General features: G+C 45.8%; 2 protein-coding genes across 3 annotated transcripts in view; both read right to left on the minus strand.

Moving 5' to 3' along the window:
• Nucleotides 1-153, minus strand: part of ncbp3 (nuclear cap binding subunit 3) — an 11695-nt gene extending 11542 nt beyond the window's left edge. For both annotated transcript variants that reach the window (XM_082548116.1, XM_082548115.1), the window contains exon 1: nucleotides 1-153. This exon is cut by the window's left edge and continues 92 nt beyond it. In XM_082548116.1, the coding sequence (XP_082404242.1) occupies nucleotides 1-85 (85 nt within the window). In that variant the 5' untranslated portion in view covers nucleotides 86-153.
• A 3640-nt stretch (nucleotides 154-3793) lies between these two features.
• Nucleotides 3794-17500, minus strand: part of LOC309715604 (rap1 GTPase-activating protein 2-like) — a 41594-nt gene continuing 27887 nt past the window's right edge. The window contains exons 4-24 of the mRNA XM_082548849.1: nucleotides 17155-17190; nucleotides 15532-15579; nucleotides 14754-14786; nucleotides 14207-14431; nucleotides 14029-14132; nucleotides 11680-11758; nucleotides 11434-11487; nucleotides 11271-11354; nucleotides 10544-10644; nucleotides 8693-8822; nucleotides 7003-7158; nucleotides 6583-6651; nucleotides 6417-6503; nucleotides 5755-5901; nucleotides 4980-5100; nucleotides 4814-4940; nucleotides 4499-4603; nucleotides 4314-4401; nucleotides 4148-4205; nucleotides 4002-4072; nucleotides 3794-3827 (exon numbers count right to left, since the gene is read on the minus strand). Of these exons, the coding sequence (XP_082404975.1) occupies nucleotides 3816-3827; nucleotides 4002-4072; nucleotides 4148-4205; nucleotides 4314-4401; nucleotides 4499-4603; nucleotides 4814-4940; nucleotides 4980-5100; nucleotides 5755-5901; nucleotides 6417-6503; nucleotides 6583-6651; nucleotides 7003-7158; nucleotides 8693-8822; nucleotides 10544-10644; nucleotides 11271-11354; nucleotides 11434-11487; nucleotides 11680-11758; nucleotides 14029-14132; nucleotides 14207-14431; nucleotides 14754-14786; nucleotides 15532-15579; nucleotides 17155-17190 (1935 nt within the window). The 3' untranslated portion in view covers nucleotides 3794-3815. The remainder of the gene's footprint in view (nucleotides 3828-4001; nucleotides 4073-4147; nucleotides 4206-4313; nucleotides 4402-4498; nucleotides 4604-4813; nucleotides 4941-4979; nucleotides 5101-5754; nucleotides 5902-6416; nucleotides 6504-6582; nucleotides 6652-7002; nucleotides 7159-8692; nucleotides 8823-10543; nucleotides 10645-11270; nucleotides 11355-11433; nucleotides 11488-11679; nucleotides 11759-14028; nucleotides 14133-14206; nucleotides 14432-14753; nucleotides 14787-15531; nucleotides 15580-17154; nucleotides 17191-17500) is intronic.

The following is a 17500-nucleotide window of genomic DNA, read 5'->3' on the forward strand; positions in this document are numbered from 1 at the left end:
CTCTATCCGACTCGGAATCGGAGTCCGAGCGGTCAGAGCCGCTGTCTGATTTCACCGAGACCCGCAAGCTGCGTACTGCCGCCATGGTGCTAACCAAGCAGCTAACAACGGCCGCTAGCGCTGCGGCTCTGGGCTGACCCGGAAACGGTAACTACGGCTTCTTCTGCGGCCTGCAGGCGGCGCACCAGAGCTCTTCCGCCCCCTGTGGTTTTTAAGGGTAAAACATGATGTTATGCTCAGCTCAGCAGATGGCGGTGCTGAACAACAGACACGCTAACAGCGTCACAGACGATATAGTAGAACATGTAAAAACATTTTAATAAATGTAAACAGTCCTAAATATAACAGGGCTGAAGTGTACTGCACAATGTCTGAAAAATCTAAATAAAAAAGTACAAACTAATTAATAAACAGGTAAGCATGATAACAGAGTAAAACATTATCAGAATTACACTGAATAAAGAAATAAACACAAGGCTGTGACAGAAATAGAAACTAATGAAAACGCAGTATAAAAACATTTATTCATCTCTCAGTTAAACAATAATTTTCTCTCTTATTTATAAAGTTCCATATTTATTTGCTTTAATTGTTTTATAACAGATACTCAGACACACAAATACACAAATAAACACAGAGAAGAACAACTAACAACTAATTATTTGTTAGTTTTTTGTTCTTTCACAAAAGGACAATCAACCTTTTTCAATGCTTTGAACCAGCATCTGGCTCTGAGGCTCCAGCTGTGCATGAACACGACATGCACAGTAGTTTGTAGCTGCAGACAAAAATGACTTCTGCAGCTGAAGCGTGTCTTCAGTAAAAAAAAAATACAAAAGTAAAAACCCACTGAGACGAAAAATAATCCGCTTTAATGTTGGGAGAGAATGACACGACAAAAACAACAATAAACACTGAAAGAAGCTGATTTTTATTTGTGAAATGTTCAGTTTTACAGATTCATGCTTTACATCACACACACACACACACGCACGCACGCACACACACTTTATGACATCAGAAACACATGCAGACATCTTTGTGTTCATGCTGCATCATCGTCCCTCTTTTAAAACAAACCACAGCTTTTATTTTGAAAACCTGAACTCCTGTAGCTGCGCAGCTTCCAGTGGAGTGAGTGACCTCGAGACTCGACGTAATTGGTGCGATTGTCCCTCAGAGAGGGAGCGCAAAGCTTCTTCTTCTCCCTGACCTCCAGCAGCTCCACCTCTGACTCACCTGCAGCACCGCCCACCTGAGCCCCGTCGCTCAGCCGCTGTGTGCCGCAGCAGTCTAAAAAAGGTTCAGGTGGAGCTCACGACGTGACAGTGTGCGTGGAGAACGGCAGCGTCTGTCTGAATCTGAACCCGCAGCCACGTGTTATTATTTGTTATTACAGTTTTTTCTGAATGCTTAAACCCTAACTGTGATTCCTGTAGCACAATCTCTAAAACTATTCAGACTTATAGCAAAACCACTCACTGAGTTTGCAAAACTAAAAGCACAAAAACTGCTTTGCACTCAGTTTGCAATTTTGTAACACACACTTTGCAAAACTGTAGGCACAATTCACTGCACAACACTCAATTACCAAATTTCCAACACACTCCTAGCAAAAGTATACACATGTATGGCTATCATTAACACTAATTTGCCAACTGTCTGGCACACTTTCACATGTGAAAACTTTTTTAGATAATTAGTTCACTTTGCAATCAGCCTAAGCACTATAATACAGGTAAGCTGTGTGTGCGGAGTACAATGGAGGGAGCAGAAAGAGTGAGAAGTAGAGGAGGCCGAGGAAGAGGACGTGGGGGTGAAGAAGTAGGATGAAGAGGACGACAAGGAGGAGCAAGAGGAAGATGAGGAGGGGGAGAGGAAGGGTAGGAAGAGTAAGAAATAGAATTGCTGATGACATCAGAGCTACAATAGTGGACCATGTAATCAACCGTGGAATGACCCTGAGGGTAGCTGGCCAACGGGTCCAGCCTAACTCGAGCCGCTACACTGTAGCAAGCACCATAAGGACATCTTGAAATGAGAATCGGTTAGTACAGTCACTTCGCACAAAGATCTGTAGCACTGCCATATGCCAATGAGAAACACACCAATACCATTGATGTAAAAATACTGAAATTGTTACTTTACAGAATTGCTAGATGACCAGATGCTGGGGCAGAGGAAGCATGTTCACTGCAGACCAAGTAACCCATATAGTCATTATGGCGATTGCAAATAATCCTATACTTGGAAATAAACACTTGTGTTTGTTTTGATGTGTTTGAATAAACACCAGTACTTGAAGTTTGGATCCCTCTATGCTTATGGATCTATGACAGAAGTATGAGCTCAAACTGACATAGCCTACCTTGTGCACAGAGAAAGCAAACGCCAGATGTGTTTTGTATTCATACCATCAGTGTGCAGTTGGCGCATTGTGTGCTTAGTAGATGATGGCTTGTGTGTACTGTTTGATACGGAAACACCATTTTTACGAAGGTGTGGAGAGTTAATCTAGCTGTGTTTGCTTTTGCAAGAGAACTACAATGTTTGGATGATTGGGTGACAGGTTTTCTTATTTGTGTGAAGAGTTTTGCAAAATTAGCCAATAGTTACAAAAAATGTGCTTAAGCAATCAGAAAAAACTGTAATAAGAATAAATCCCACAGATCGAGCAGCTCCTCCTCCCCGTTCACGCGGTGGGCGTTCGTAACAAACGTAACATTTCTAATTACGAGCTTTACCGCAGTTTTTCTGTACTTGGATCTTTGTGATGTCACACAGCGTCTGTGTTGAGAAACCATCAGAGTCACAAACTTTAGGGTGATAAAGGCCTCGCGTCCACCGCAGGAGCTCTCCTCCAGGACCAGGCACCTTCGGGGGACCAGCACGTGCCGGTTGACAAAAAGACTAAACGGCACTGAGGACCAATCATCTCACAGGGAGACAGGGGGCGGGGCGTTACAGTTCTTGTGGTTGCCGCTGATACGAGTGAATCCCCAAACTTTGAGCTCCCGTGGTGTTTTTGTTTTTCTTGTTTTGGTTGAAATACTTGGAGAGAGGACGTCTCCCAGCTGGACGCGAGCACCTCAGCGGTGTTTGGGGAGAGGGGCATCAACCGCTGCCCCTCAGGGAAGCTTAGCTGCGGGTCCTGGTCCTTTGGGTGGAATCTCAGCCCCTCTCTGCAGCGCCCCCTGGTGTTTGGAGCTACTCATCATCAGTTTGTTTCCACGTAAACCAAACTGCTCATTAAAGTAAAGTTTTAAGAGCTGCTGCTGTTTCTGTGATAAATAAAGTTTCTACAGCTACATCTTACACTGAATGAAGCGCAAAACAGGAAGAGCTCTGCGTCGAGTTTGACCGTAGAACGGTTTAAAAAGGAGTTCAGTGTCCTGCGCACACATACGTTTATGTTCAGAAATGATTTTATGGTTTGTGCAGAAGATGAGAAGAAAAAAAACAGAAACAGGAGAGCTGCACTCGGGGTCCTCACAAAGACAGAAAGACAAGTATGTGTGTGTGGTGGTCCATCAGGAGACCCTCCTCCTCCTTCTGCTGTCTGTTTGAAGCTTCAGGCTTTTATTCTGGAAAGCAGCGAGAGAAAGAGGAGAACACATCACCGCCCAGAAAGTGTGAACATGAGCCAACAAAGACAGGAAGTAAAACATAGGATGCTACAGGAAGAACTAACTTTCAAAATAAAGCAGGAAGTAGACTCAGAAGCAGAACAGAGTGACAGAAGCAGCACTTTGAAAAATGGGATTGAAAAGCAGACTTCTGGGAAAGCACACACCTGTCAGCGCCGTCCTGTCAGCTCAGTGTCCCTGCTGCAGACGGAAGGAAGGTTTCACACTCAGTAATCAGATTACACAGAACATACTTGAAAAATCACACTGAACAAAAATTAAAAACAGCAGTGACGTCCTGAGAGTCGTGCAGCCCAATCAGCTGCATATCCAGGTAAACAGCGAGCGTGCTGATTGGCTGTCACACAGACTTACTGCGGCGGAGTGGCTCAGCTTGTCGAAGCGAAACTTCAGGTTGGATCTGGGCGAGTTCTTGTTTCTCAGCTCTGAGAGAGGAGAGAGCAAACGAGACGTGAGAACGGCTCCAGAACAGAAACGCTGGCGGTGAGCGGGCGTCGCACCTGTGGGGCTGCGGCACACGATGACCGGAGCTGAACTCTGACCTTCTACCGTCGCAGCCTGGACACGCACAGACACAGAGAGGACGCAGTGATGAGGGTCTGCGTTACAATGCAAGGCGCCCTAAATAACACTGAGCTGAATGTAGCGCTGAGCGTGTTTTCTCACCAGGTGTGTGTCGTCAGCTGGGATGCTGAAGCTGCAGGTGCTGGATGTCGACCTGGAAATCTTACTGCTCTCCTTCTTCGTGTGAATCCTGCCCGTGAAAGTGAAAAAGTGATGAAGTTTTTTGTTTCGCAGTGAAAACTGAAACATCTGCTTCTTTCACTTGCTGCTGCTTCTGCTGCACACACCTGTCCCGCTGCCCCGCCTCTGGAGAGCTAGGATTGGACGGCAGCTCTGGCCTCACCTCCAGCATCGGGTTGCAGCCGTCGAAGCTCCTCTGCTCACCGAGGAGGCTGAGGAGGCGTATCAGAGACAGGAGGAGGCGGGGTTAATGTCCTGGAGGCAGGTTAAAGCTGTTAGCTCAGCAATACACAGCACACCTGTCGAGACCAGCTCTCCTGAAGGTGCACCCCCACCTGTGCAGCCGTGCTGACATGCACACTGGTGGGTTTGAACTTTACTGTCCAGGTAAACAAACTGAGAGGCACGTTGGGCAGCGTTACCTCCTCTGGCTGTGCTTCTCTGTTTGGCTGTCGACGTTGAGCAGGCGAGGAAAAAGTCCCGAGCGCCGCTTCACGGGAGACTTGACGTCACTGCCAACGCAAAGAGTCCAGGTGTCAACGGGGGCCGCTCACAGACGAGCGGGGTTCAACCTGCTCCTTCAGTTACCTGCAGAACGACTCACCTCCACGTTCAGGTGTGCCAGACCCCCCCCACTCAAACTGGTGGGCAGTCCAACCCCGCCCCTCGACATGGTCTCCATGGAGACGCTCCTCCCTCGCATCGCCCTCTGAAATGGAAAAAGATTTGGCTTCTTCCTGCCCTTGCCTTTCAGAATAAAAGCTGTAGCTATCTCCACAGTGTGACTGTGACTCTAATACAGAAAGCAGCTGTTTGCAACTTCAACAAAACCTTATCTCTGCTTTTACTGGCTATGAAATTCATGTTTTTCCTAATAAATATTTCTTTGTTGTTGTAAAAATGATTTTCTTACTAATTAAACATAATGTTGTGGATAAAGACTGCACGGCTTTAACTTCACTATCACTGAAAGTTGGATGGAAAAATGCACAAGTTCCATAAAGTAAATAAAAAAGAAATAAATTTACTTCATAATTCATTGATGAGGGAAAATATAACATGCTCTATATAACATGTCTATTACTGTGTCAAACACATTTACGTGGACCAAAAACTGGGAAATAAAACTGTAATAGTGACAGATCACGTGCTGAGGTAAGAGTCCGGCGTCACTGACAGTAGCTCCAGTCTAAAACACGCTGCTGACACACTAACATTCACATTACAGCTTTTACTGCTTGTAAAGTGGGACTACTTTCCTCGGTGGAGGTATGTGAGTTGGATTGGTTCTGGAGCATCCCATAAAACCATCATTTCAAAGCAGGAGAAGAAGAAGACGACAGGAGGAAAGGTCAACATTCACCTTGATGGACTCCAGCAGTCCTCCGTGGGCCTGTCCATTCTCCCCTCGGCCCTCCTCCTCCGGCCCTGACGTCAATCCCAGCATGCTCTGGGAGCGTCTCTGCAGCTCGTCGTGGAGGCTGTCCAGGAGGGCGGCGCGGGTTCGCTCCTGACGGAGACGCAAAGAATCATGAAACCCCTCATGTCCTCGCTGTGTTATTTCTCTAAAGTTCAGGAGGTGTCGCAGATCTTCTGCACAGGCGAGCAGCTTTTAGAGTGTCAGGCTTCTCTGCAACATCACTGACTTTATGTTTAATATGAATCATTTTTCTCTACTGTCACTTATAATCGAAACCAAAACAAATCACTCGAGCGTCCATCAAGTACGCTCGCAGTCTGAACAGTGCAGCGAAATGACAGACGCACTGCAGGAGTTTACCTGCAACATAATTATTCCTTTGCTTCCTGTAGAAGCGGACGTGTTTCTCTTTATTCTGCTGGTCCTGCCTTCATGTGTTTGTAGGTTCATATAAATACAAGGAACTAACGCCCGGTAATTAAATACTTCCTGTCACATCATGAGCTCAGTACTGAAATCTGTTACTGTGATTGCATCACTGCGTCTGTCTTATTAGACACACGGTGTGGTTGTGACTCTGGGGGACGGCCTGCAGCTCTTTCTACCTCGAGTCGGGCGAAGCGGTCGCTCTTGTAGCAGGCCAGCTCTGCGTTGATGAGTTTGGTGAGAAGAAACTCTCTGAACTCTGGACCCTGAAGTACAAAACGCAGCAGACTTAACCACAGCTCTCAGATCAGCCTCACGTTCCTATGAAACGTCCGACAGCCTCACCTTTTTAAAGACAGGGGCGGGGAGGGGCGGGCCAAAGGGCGGGACGTCCTCTCGCGCTGTGACGGAAACCTGTCAGTCAGAACAGCTGTTGTAACTGGTGGAGTGAAACAGGCAGATCTGTGTCTGATCCCCACCCACGCAAACCCACCCAGCTATGAGCAATAATAGAGACGCTTCCTCTCCTCAGTAAGAGAAGGAGGAGCCTCTGGTGTGAGGCTTCATCTCCGTTGTTGTCATGTTTCAGAGGCTGATAGAGAGATCTTCAGCCACCACGAGGATTTGGGTTTGTTTCTGTGAATTCAGATTAAAGCTCGTCTTTGATTCCCAGATTAAACTGCATCTGATGCCATGAACCTCACAGACGACAGAGTCAAATCTATAAAAAACCTCCATCATGGAGAAAAGGAAGCCGGCGTGTACCTTGTAGGAGGTGGTCTCAGAGCACGGCTCCTCCGCCTGCACCACGATGAAGGCGTGGAGGAAGTTGGAGGCGATCATGTCGGGGACGAAAGGGGTGGCCTCTTCTTGAAAAACCAGCGCCACGATGTCATTTCCGATGTGCCGTTTCCTCTGCAGCTGAAGGACAGAGTGATGCTGTTACGTGCAGTCAGGACGGCTCATAAAGTTTATGAAGCACAGCAACAACTTCAAAGTGCTTCTGTCACACTGTTACAAGACAAACTGTCAGTCAGTGAACAACAGTCTGACTGAACACGCTGTGTTTGGATGCAAGCAGGTGCAAACACTGAAGCATCAACAGCTGCAGTTCCTCTGACGTCCAGCAGAGGCTCTCGCAGTGAGTCGCTCACATGTTCAAACTTTACAGCAGCAACAAACACGTTTACAGGCTGATACTAAATAAATAAATAAAACCATTTTTGGCTCTAGATCATGTCCCCTGTAGCTGCTAGCTTCACCTGTTTGTGCTGTTGGTGTAGACCAGTGTTGGTCAAGTTACTTGAAAAAAGTAATCAGTAACTAATTACTGATTACTTCCCCAAAAAAGTAATCCAGTTACTTTACTGATTACTTATTTTCAAAAGTAATTAATTACTTAGTTACTTAGTTACTTAGTTACTTTTTAAAAACACTATTTACAACCTGAAGAGGTGATAAAGCGATAGATCTTTTTAAAACTTGTTTTATTAGTTTTAATCTTTTAACTTTATGCATCAAGCAAACATTTAATTATCTGCAACATTCTCTGACTGGAAGAAATTAGTTTAACATTTAAACCTATTTTCTGCACATTCCAGCTCATAAAATAAAATATTTTGTGTGTTTACACTCAGTCTTTCAAATAGATGCAAGTAAAACACAGCAGAAAATAAATAAAGTCAAAGACTCAGCGGTCCTGTTGCTCTATTTTCACCCGTAAAGCAGGAGTGGGGTAGGCGGAGGTTTACCCTGGTGCAGGTGTGCCGCGGTCAGTGGAAGAATCCGCGAGTTTCTCTGTGAGTTTCCCATTACGTCGTAGCTACTCGGTGCTTGTTGGAAGTTTAGGGGTTTTTTTGCTGTAAAAAGAAGTTTTCTTCCTACGCACAGCGGACACTAATGTTTTTGTCACTTTTTATGGAATCAAACTCAAAGTAAGGTCAGTACTTCCACGCTTTAAACGCTGCACGCTCATACTCTCTCTGCACTCCATATATGATCCATTGTTGATCTGCACACAGCTGTTGTCACTAACGTCGCACTTGCTTACGTCACTGTCGTGAGACATTCTCGCAAATAAATCACGGTTTTAGTAACGCAGTAACGCAGCGTTCCTACGGGAAAGTAACGGTAATCTAATTACCGATTTTGCAATAGTAATCCCTTACTTTACTCGTTACTTGAAAAAAGTAATCAGATTGCAGTAACGCGTTACCAGTAACGCGTTACAAGTAACGCGTTACTGCCCATCTCTGGTGTAGACTGAGATGCTGTGATTGTGCAGACACAGGGTCACGTGATGACGAGCATCCCTTCCTGCTGCAGGCGTCTGCTTCACACGGAGCCAGCCTGCCAAACCGTCTGCTGCTGCTGCTGAGTCGCAGCCCGTCCTCCTGTTTCACGCTGACTCATTCTGTGTTTTGTTTCTCTGTCACGCCATCTTCATGCCGCCTACCTGCTGGGCGTCTCCCTCGGTGAAGGGCAGTTTGGTGGACACGTGGAACATGATCTCCTGCTGCCGGTGGACCGTGTAGATGGACTGAGACCCCGTCTGACCGTGAGACACATCCAGACCCCCCCGAAACCTGCACAGAGGAAAAGGGCACCACTCAGTCTGCAGGTGACCTGCTCTGAGGTTAACGAAAGCTATTTAGAGTTTGGAGTAAATAAATGCGATTCAGAGTGAATCAGCCATCTGTGCTCATGGAGGAGCTGGCTTCCCTCCTGATTTATTTTGGTTTGTGTGCTGATTGTTCTTTAAGAAGCTTAATCTCTGTGTGTGATGGAGCAAAGCTGGAAACACGTAACACGCAGAATGAAACAGGCGTTTAACTGAACCTTAATCTAAACAGGTCCAGTAACAAACACTCAGGGCCAGTAAATGTTTTGTTTCACTGCAGACAAACAATGAAATGTCAACACACACTGTTTAATGTGATGTCTTTGTTGTGTGTGTAAATTGGGGGGGTCCTATTCCTCTGCGGGGCAACCTGCATATGGCCAATAAAGCATTCATTCAATTCAATTCAATTCAATTCAATTAATATTCTGAGTAATAAATAAACTTTGAGTCTCGGGCTGTCTCAGGTTATTTTTTATGGGTCACTGATTACAGACCGTTTTCATTGCTCTGTGTGTTTGATTTGTCCGTCAGTCCGTACTGGACTAAACTGTGGCACAGCTACAAAATTTACTCCGAGAGATCCGAGAAAATCCCATGGTTGTCCAATAAGGCTGCCACGATTAGTCGACTAGTCACGATTACGTCGACTATCAAAACCTTCGACGACTGATTTAATAGTCGACGCGTCGTTTGAAGCTTTGTAAGATCACAAAAGACGCAGGAATCAGTAGCAGGATTTAAGAGTGTAATAACGGACTGAAACAGAAGATGGCAGCACTGCATGTACAAGGATGCCAGCTGCCGTTAAACCCAGAAGAAGAAGAAGCTGCGTCCCAGAATTCATAGCGCAGCCCAGCTCAGTTTCCAACAATGGCGGCAGCTGGTTAGTTTTAATATTACTCTTATTATTCTTTCTGCGTCACAAAATAAACGTTTAACATATTTTCAGGCGAGAATGTAGCTGTGTAAACCTCAAATATCTGCTCAGTTTATCAGGACACCACATATTTTCAAAAGCGCTCCGACGTTTTCGGAGACGTCTGTTACCCACTAGCTCGATAGCGAGCCGGGGGCTAGGTCACTAGCGCCGTGAGAACACCGGACTCCCGGCAAATCGTTTTCAAACCCACCGCCGTCTTTCGCTGCTCAGGTTAAACATGATATATGAGTCACTTAGAGAACTTACAAATGTTATTGTTTGGCTTTTTTTCAGTATTTTATTTGTTCCTGAGTAAATCGGTTTGTCTGAGATTAAAGTTATAGTTTTTACACAGCTGAATAAACGTCAAGCAGACAGCTGATCATCAGAAGTGTGAGATGCTCCAGAATATACTCCAGTGTCCTGTTATATTTTAGATAGAAGGAGTTTATTAAACTTCACCGAAACAATCTGCAAATGTCATTAACATTTAATAAACTATCATCTTGTCTTTATTTTTAGTTAGCACCTGAAACACTTAAAGCTGTAAGCTAATGATAGTTATATAAGAGCAGATACATGCTGGTGCAATAAGCTGTACGTTTTACGTCCGATGGATGATGATCTGATTAGTCGACTATCAAAATAATCGTTTGTGGCAGCCCTAGTTGCTACTAAAGGATCTGCTTTGGTATCAACTGACATGTTACTGATAGAAATAACTGATTAAACGTGATGATTTGCAGTTTTGTCTCGTCTCTCACCCTTTGAAGTCCTGCAGATCCACTGTGTCTCCCAGCAGCTGCAGGAACTCTGTGAAAGCCGGCGTTTCCTCGTTGTTCCTGAACAGCTCCTCCTCAGACACCTGAGGGACAGGTGACATGTCAGCTACGACCGATACACTCATCACAGAAGGTGAACTACTCTCAGATGTGAAGTGCTTATTAATGATGCCAAAGAACAAAAGACGGACTACACTGAGATTATTATTTTAAAAATAATGTTGGCTAATGTGTTTTTCATAGTTTGAAAACATTTGCTGAAACAGGTTTTACAGCAGACGAAGTGCTGATATAATCAGCAGGATCAATAACATCAACCAGGCCGTACCAGTGACCCAGCACTCCAAAACAAAATACTGGAACACAATACAAATTCTTTCACAAGGCAACACTAAGAATGAGCGAACATCTTTATGAGCTTCTTGGGTTGGTCTGCAGTGTCCTCTGGAGTGCTTACAGCTTATATATATTTGGTCATACCATGTAAAATCACCCAGGACCTCTAAATCAGCTCATTTCGTCCATACGATAGTTGCAGCGTATTTAGTAAAACCCGTGGAAAACAGTAACAGCTAATGGAGTGCACTGATCACTAACATCAACAAACCTACGTGCTTCGGTTAGAAATCAGTCCACTAGTGGGAATAAAGAAGGAAGATGGAAACAAAAACACCGAGTGGACACAAAGCGTGAGCAGGTGGTGAGGTACCTGACCAAATCTCTGGTAAATGACTCCAAACTTGTAGGTGTTGTTCACCTCATGCTCATCATAGTTCACTATTAGCTGAGATGCCTGCAGACAAAGACAGACGTGCATCATCTCCTCTGACACGGAACAGAAACCCAGGTGTGCTGACGGTGTGGGAGCCTACCTTTGGGTACAGGACGGGACTGAACCGTAGACCTGCCGCTTCGTCGCACAGCAGCTTCGCAATGACAAACATCGAGGTTACAGTTAGAACGACGCTGAGCCTTCAAAAGTCTCAGCCTCTACCAAAGTGGGTGAGTTCAACCATAGAGGACATCATGGACCCACTTGGGCTCGAACTCGGTACAGCATGTAAAGCAGCTGTGATGACCGCTACACTATGGAACCAGTCTGAGATGCTGGTGCTTACCTTGGCCAGCTCTGGTACACTTGGGATGTCCGGCAGCTCTGCCAGAGATAATCTGTGGTAGACGCTTTTCACCCGAGATCTAATGAAACAGGAGAGACGCACCAGAAACCAAAACTTAACTCCAAGAATAAGTAACTAAATACTAGTTCTGTCCTCACACTGACTCATTGACAGTTTGTGACACAGACTTGTGTGAACACAGGCACTCGAAACCACAAAACACAAATATTTGCTCACAAGAAAACGTGAGGAGGAGCAGTCCGATCCACAGCTGGAATAATCTCTCAGGCTCAACTGAGTCACACCTGGACACCAGGTAGCGATAAAGGTTTGACCCACGTGTGGATCACATCTGCAGTTTTCTTTGGACCATAATCGGCCTTGACCGAGGGAGATGACTCAAGTCTTGCTCCCTCTACTCAGCCAGAACTCCACCACATCTGGGCCAGATGTCAGGTGTATCGTAATATCTGGATAACACCTGGCCTACCGAACACCTGCCATGAGCCGACTCAAGTAGGGCGAGATATTTGTAGTAGCTTACATGAGCCATCAGTGCCAAAAGTCGAGATCCTGACATGTTTATGAGCCCCACCCTATCACCTGCCTCCTGTGTGACCTTAATGACCCAAAGAGCTTCCTTTGACTCGAGCACTTTAGATCTTAGAGAGCAGTCCTGAAGACTCAAGAGGAGAGGTGGCTGACTTTGTGAAGGGTGCATTAACAAAGAACTATTTCAACGTGAAATCTTAATTAAATTGAACTCGAGGTGGTTGGCCATCGGTCCCAGCTGCCTGCTCATACAGACTTCAGTCGGCTGCTGTTCTTCTTCGGGTAGTGTGGTCAATTTATAGAAGATCTGCTCCACACGGGATCTGACTCATCTGAGAGCAGCAGCCTCGTAGGTGGACTGAGTCAAACTCTGGTTTTAGAACCTGATTATTTTAGCTCACACTGAGCTCATTTGGGCTTTTATCAGCTCATGTTCATCATCAGAGAGCTTAAACTCAGAGGACAGAGCTGTTTGGGGTAAACACACCGGTCATGGCCGCCATGATGATCTCTGTTCCCTTTTCATTTTGTCTGTGTGAGATTATTTCCTGTTTAATTTTGAAGGTTCCTTTCATTTGTTCTTTTCCCATCCACCATGGACTCAAACATTGATTGTGACGGCTGGCTCTTGGCGAAGGCGGTCGTACTTTTCTCCTCTCCCTTATCTTCCCTGCTTAGCCTCTATGTCCTTGTCTTGTCTCGTTTGTATTACTTTCCCTGGAACACTCTCTCACAGTCTGTCTCTAAAACCTAAAGAGAATTATGGATTTGATCAACTGGTCTCTGAATGCTATTGACACCCTTTTCTCAACGAGAAGTCTGGGCTCGGGTGAGCCTGAGTGCCCTGGAGGGACTTTCCCTGCCGGATACACGATGGACGGGTGGCAGAGGATCGTGTGCCTGGCGGGACTATGGATCGAGGACGCTGAAGATATCTACCTATGAACCATGATAACAGGGTTCTGGCTGATCGGAGCTGGCTTGGCCCTGACTTATCGGAGAATTAAGGAAGCGGAACCAGCTGTTCAAACCCCCCCAAGGCTGCCCGCTGGGATTGAAACGACGGGATGAGGTGCGGCTTCTCAACATGGGCTCACTGAGTGCAGCATGGTTAAGACCTTGGAGAAGCTTACGGCTGCTGTGAACACTCAGAATAAGACCTCTGAGAGTACATTGAATCACATCTTGGAGCAGCTCACTGCGGTCGTGAGTTCTCAGAATCGGCTCTTTGAGCACAAGACTGACAACATCACGGAGCGTAAGTTTGATAACATCATGGAGAAGCTCGCGGCTCTCCAACGGGAGATTGAGAGACCAGTGTTGGACTGTTAGAACTGCTTTGAAATTCTCATGAGCTGTTCGCACTAAAGTAAAAACCACCATGATCATGTGGCTATCCCTTCGGCGCCAGCTGTGGGCTCAAGGCTGGAGCCGAACAACAACTCCCTGATAACGACTGTGTTGAGTCTGTTCTTCCCATTCCATGCAAGGCCACCTGGGTTGGCTGGAAGACTGTTTACTTAGCCTGGCAGGGTGAAGGACACTGTCTCAGCTGAACTCTGGACACGCACACACACAGACACTGATAAGCACTCATCCCTCCTCCCTTTCCAAACGCCTTCGATGCTTGTTCCCTCCTGGAGGACACGGCGGGTCTGGGCCCAGACCCATTTCACTGCAGGGCAACTTGCATGTGATGAATAAAGTTCTGATTGATTGAACATTAGAAAGAAAGCAGGGTTTCCCATCTTTTCTTTACAGTCTGTAGTCCCTTGCCATGAAAGCCTGTCATGTTACCTGATGATGACGAGGAGGTGCTCGTGCTCCTTCTCCTGCTCGTGTCTCACAGACAGCAGCAGGTTTCCCACGCTGCTCGATGAGCACGAGAAGTTTAAATGCTCCTGACAACAAAAGAGAAGGACGTCAACCAATCAGGTGACAGCAAAGGATGAAGATGGATTTAATCAAACCTCACCCTGCCCAAGAAGTGCTTCCTGTACGCCCGAGCAGCCTCGTTGATCTCCTCCAGATGGTACCCATAATCCCCTGGGGCGGTCTCTTCCTCTTGTCTTCCTTCCTCCTCCACCTCCTCCTTCCCCCTGCTGGCTGCAGAGGGAGGAGGAGCATCAGGATCCTCGATCCAGTAGCCTCCAAACTCAGGTAGGATCACCTGAGGGTACGGCCCCCCCCTCTCCAACACCTGCAACACACATTCAGACAGGTGTGAAACAAAAGCACACACCTCACCCCTCAGCAGGCTTCCTGCAGCCGGCAAATCAGAGGAAAGTGAGAGTTTGAGTCATATGGAGGCGGTCCAGTGGAGAATCTAGTCTCCCCCCCCCCCCCCCCCCAAGATTGTTAGCTGCTGTCAGTATGAACAAAATGACTATAATAAAACTTTCCTCTCCTCTTATTGGCTGACGCACCCCTGATCTGACTTCCTGTTACGCCTCCTTTTTGAAAAAAACAATTAGCAGTAATGTTCAGCTTTGTGTTTTGAGCTGTGTTAACATCGGTCTCACCTCCTCGATCCTCGGATAAGGAATGTAGTCGTCCTGAAACAGAAAGACGGAGACGTCAAACATGTGTTGGACACACGAGGAATCAAAGCTGTCCTTTCATCACTGACTGACTTTACTTATGTAAATGTGCTGTTTTTATGTTTGAAGTCATGAACATAAAAAATATCCATGAGATGGACTTACAGTGAAAAAGCTTAAACATGAACACAGATGCATGAAGTGGAATGATGCAGACATGCAGGCGACCACAGGAGGGATGACGCTGAGCAGGACGTTTATTCAAAACAATCACTGAGACACAACGAGGAGCTCACAGCCTCAGCGTTCACCGCGGTCGACCACAGCCGCCATCACTGCACCCGGCTAGCTTTTGTTTTGTGCTGCCACTCCAGGAAACAAACCCGAGTGCAGCTAAGATAAACTCGTCAGCGTGTTTGTCACATGGTCCTCCTGCGTGTAACGCAGACGTGATCATCATCACACTGTAGAACCACCACAGCTAACTGCTAGCATTAGCACTCCGCCCTTATTCCAACATGTGAAAACCACGCTGATCACGTCCATCTTTTATATACAGTCTGTAACAATCACAGTGGTCATTTCCATCTTTTAAGTACAGTTTGTTCTCAGCTGAGTCGGGTGATGAAACTTCGATCAGGCTCTCACACCTGCTGAAGGTTGGACTTCCCCAGGTTATCTTTATGAGCATGAATGAAATGAAGCCGTAAAAGTGAGCGCGGGTGGATGTGAGGACAAACAGACAGATGGACAGACGTGCCTTCTGTCTCTGAGGGATTGTCTTCATCTCTGCAGCTTCTGGCACCTGCTGCAGCAGAGACGGGGAGAGAGACGTGATGAAGACTGTTTCACCCGAACACGTGAAGCTGTAAAACAGCTCACAGAGGTTCAGTCTGATTCATTAAAATAAGAAACAGCTCGCTAATATGGGAGGAAACAGTGTGTTTACATGGAACTACTTTCAGCTGCGGATTAATGCAGATTTGGTGGATTATATGTGCACTGATGGAGGAACATTTCAGCCACTGGTGGATTTTTAGAGCTTTTGTGAGGCTAACAGGATTAATGTGAAGCTTTGATAAAGACGAGCTTTAACCACACAAACATCAGCTGAAGAGTTTTTCTGACTCTGACAAACAAATTTCACAAAATTAAAGAAAAAGTAAACAAACAAAAAAAAAAGACAAATTTCTTTACTTCACAAAAAATATGTTAAAAATTAATTTCTGTTATTTAATAATTAGCAATGGTGTGTTAATGTTTTACATATCAGGACATAATAAAAATCTCTTTGATTATTTATTCAACCAAAACAGAACCAAAGTGAAGAAACACTGAGCTGTTGGGTAAACAGGAGCGTGATCGACTCAGAGGTTTGTAGCTCTGCAGCATTCAGGTGTGTTAACACAACGACACCTTTCACCTGAGGTCCCAACAGCTCCACCTCTATAGGCCTCAGTTAGCAGGTCAAAGGTCAAAGTTTGCAAAGCTACAGCTGATCAAAGACTTCTGGAACAAAGCGAGACCAAAGAGTTTGTTCAAAATCAAAAAACTAACACATGCAGCGGTGATGAACCAAAGTGTTCAGAGTCAGGGTGCGGACGTCTGTCCCACAGCTGGACCAAACTGGGTCATCAGCAGGTCACAGATCCACACACAGCCATGCAGCTCTCTGTGCATGCACAGCTCTCTGTGCATGGCTGAATGAAACCTCAACGAGCTGAAGCAACGCTGTGAAGGCGAGTGGCCCACATATCCTCCACGGTGGGAGACACACAGAAACCCTCGCTGCTGAAGGATTTATTGTGTTTAATAAATAAAGAGAGTGTTACGTGTTGCTGTTGTCTAGTTCAGAATCTGCTGATTCTCCGGTTGTTTTTACTTAAACCCTGCAGCTGTTTGTCATCAGTCACCGGGTGACTTATCTGAGGAAACAAGCAGGAAAAATCCAACTTATTTCCCTGTTCAGGGCTACGATGATGATGTGCGATGAGACGTAGAGGTGCAGGTGTAACAGGAGCACATCCAGAGAGAACAAGAAGCATAAAACAGGATAAAACATATAAAAGAAAGAAAGAAGGGGAAATAACACGCCTTAGATGTGTCGCGTGTCCAGAGATATTACAAAGATCCAAAGTGACGGATGAAACGCCGCAGCGTCGTTGTGTCATGTTTGTACCTGATTTAAAGGCTGAAACCTGGTTTTGTTCTGCTGGAAGCTAAATGAATATTGCATGAAGCCTGTTGTTTGTCGGAGAAGCTGCTCCGGATAAGGAGAGAATTCATTTTGAAGAAAAGTCTTAAAAAACACGCACACACACACACACACACACACACACACACACACACACACACACACACACACACAGACTCACACTCTTACCTCCATCTTGTCCATCATGTCAAAGAAGTGAGCCGACTGCAGACACACAAACGGGGTCAAAGCTGTTTATTTGTGTCTGTTGGATCATTTATGCTTAAAAGTTCATTTCTGAGGATTTTTCTGGTTTATTTGAACCTGCTGAGGTTCCTGTTCAGCTCCATGTGGTCTGAATGACCTAACAGTTCATAAGTTTGTGGAAATATTGGCTCTGTACACCCCACAGTGGATCCATCCAGGTGTGACTGGCCTTCAGCTTTAATTTGAAGCATTTAATTAAAGTGTTGCATTGACGGTTGAAGGCAGGCAGGTAAAACATCATCAGAGTGCTGAACTTGTTGCTGTTCAC

The sequence above is a fragment of the Aulonocara stuartgranti genome (assembly GCF_965226115.1).
Source record: "Aulonocara stuartgranti genome assembly, chromosome: 10".
Lineage (NCBI taxonomy): Eukaryota > Metazoa > Chordata > Actinopteri > Cichliformes > Cichlidae > Aulonocara > Aulonocara stuartgranti.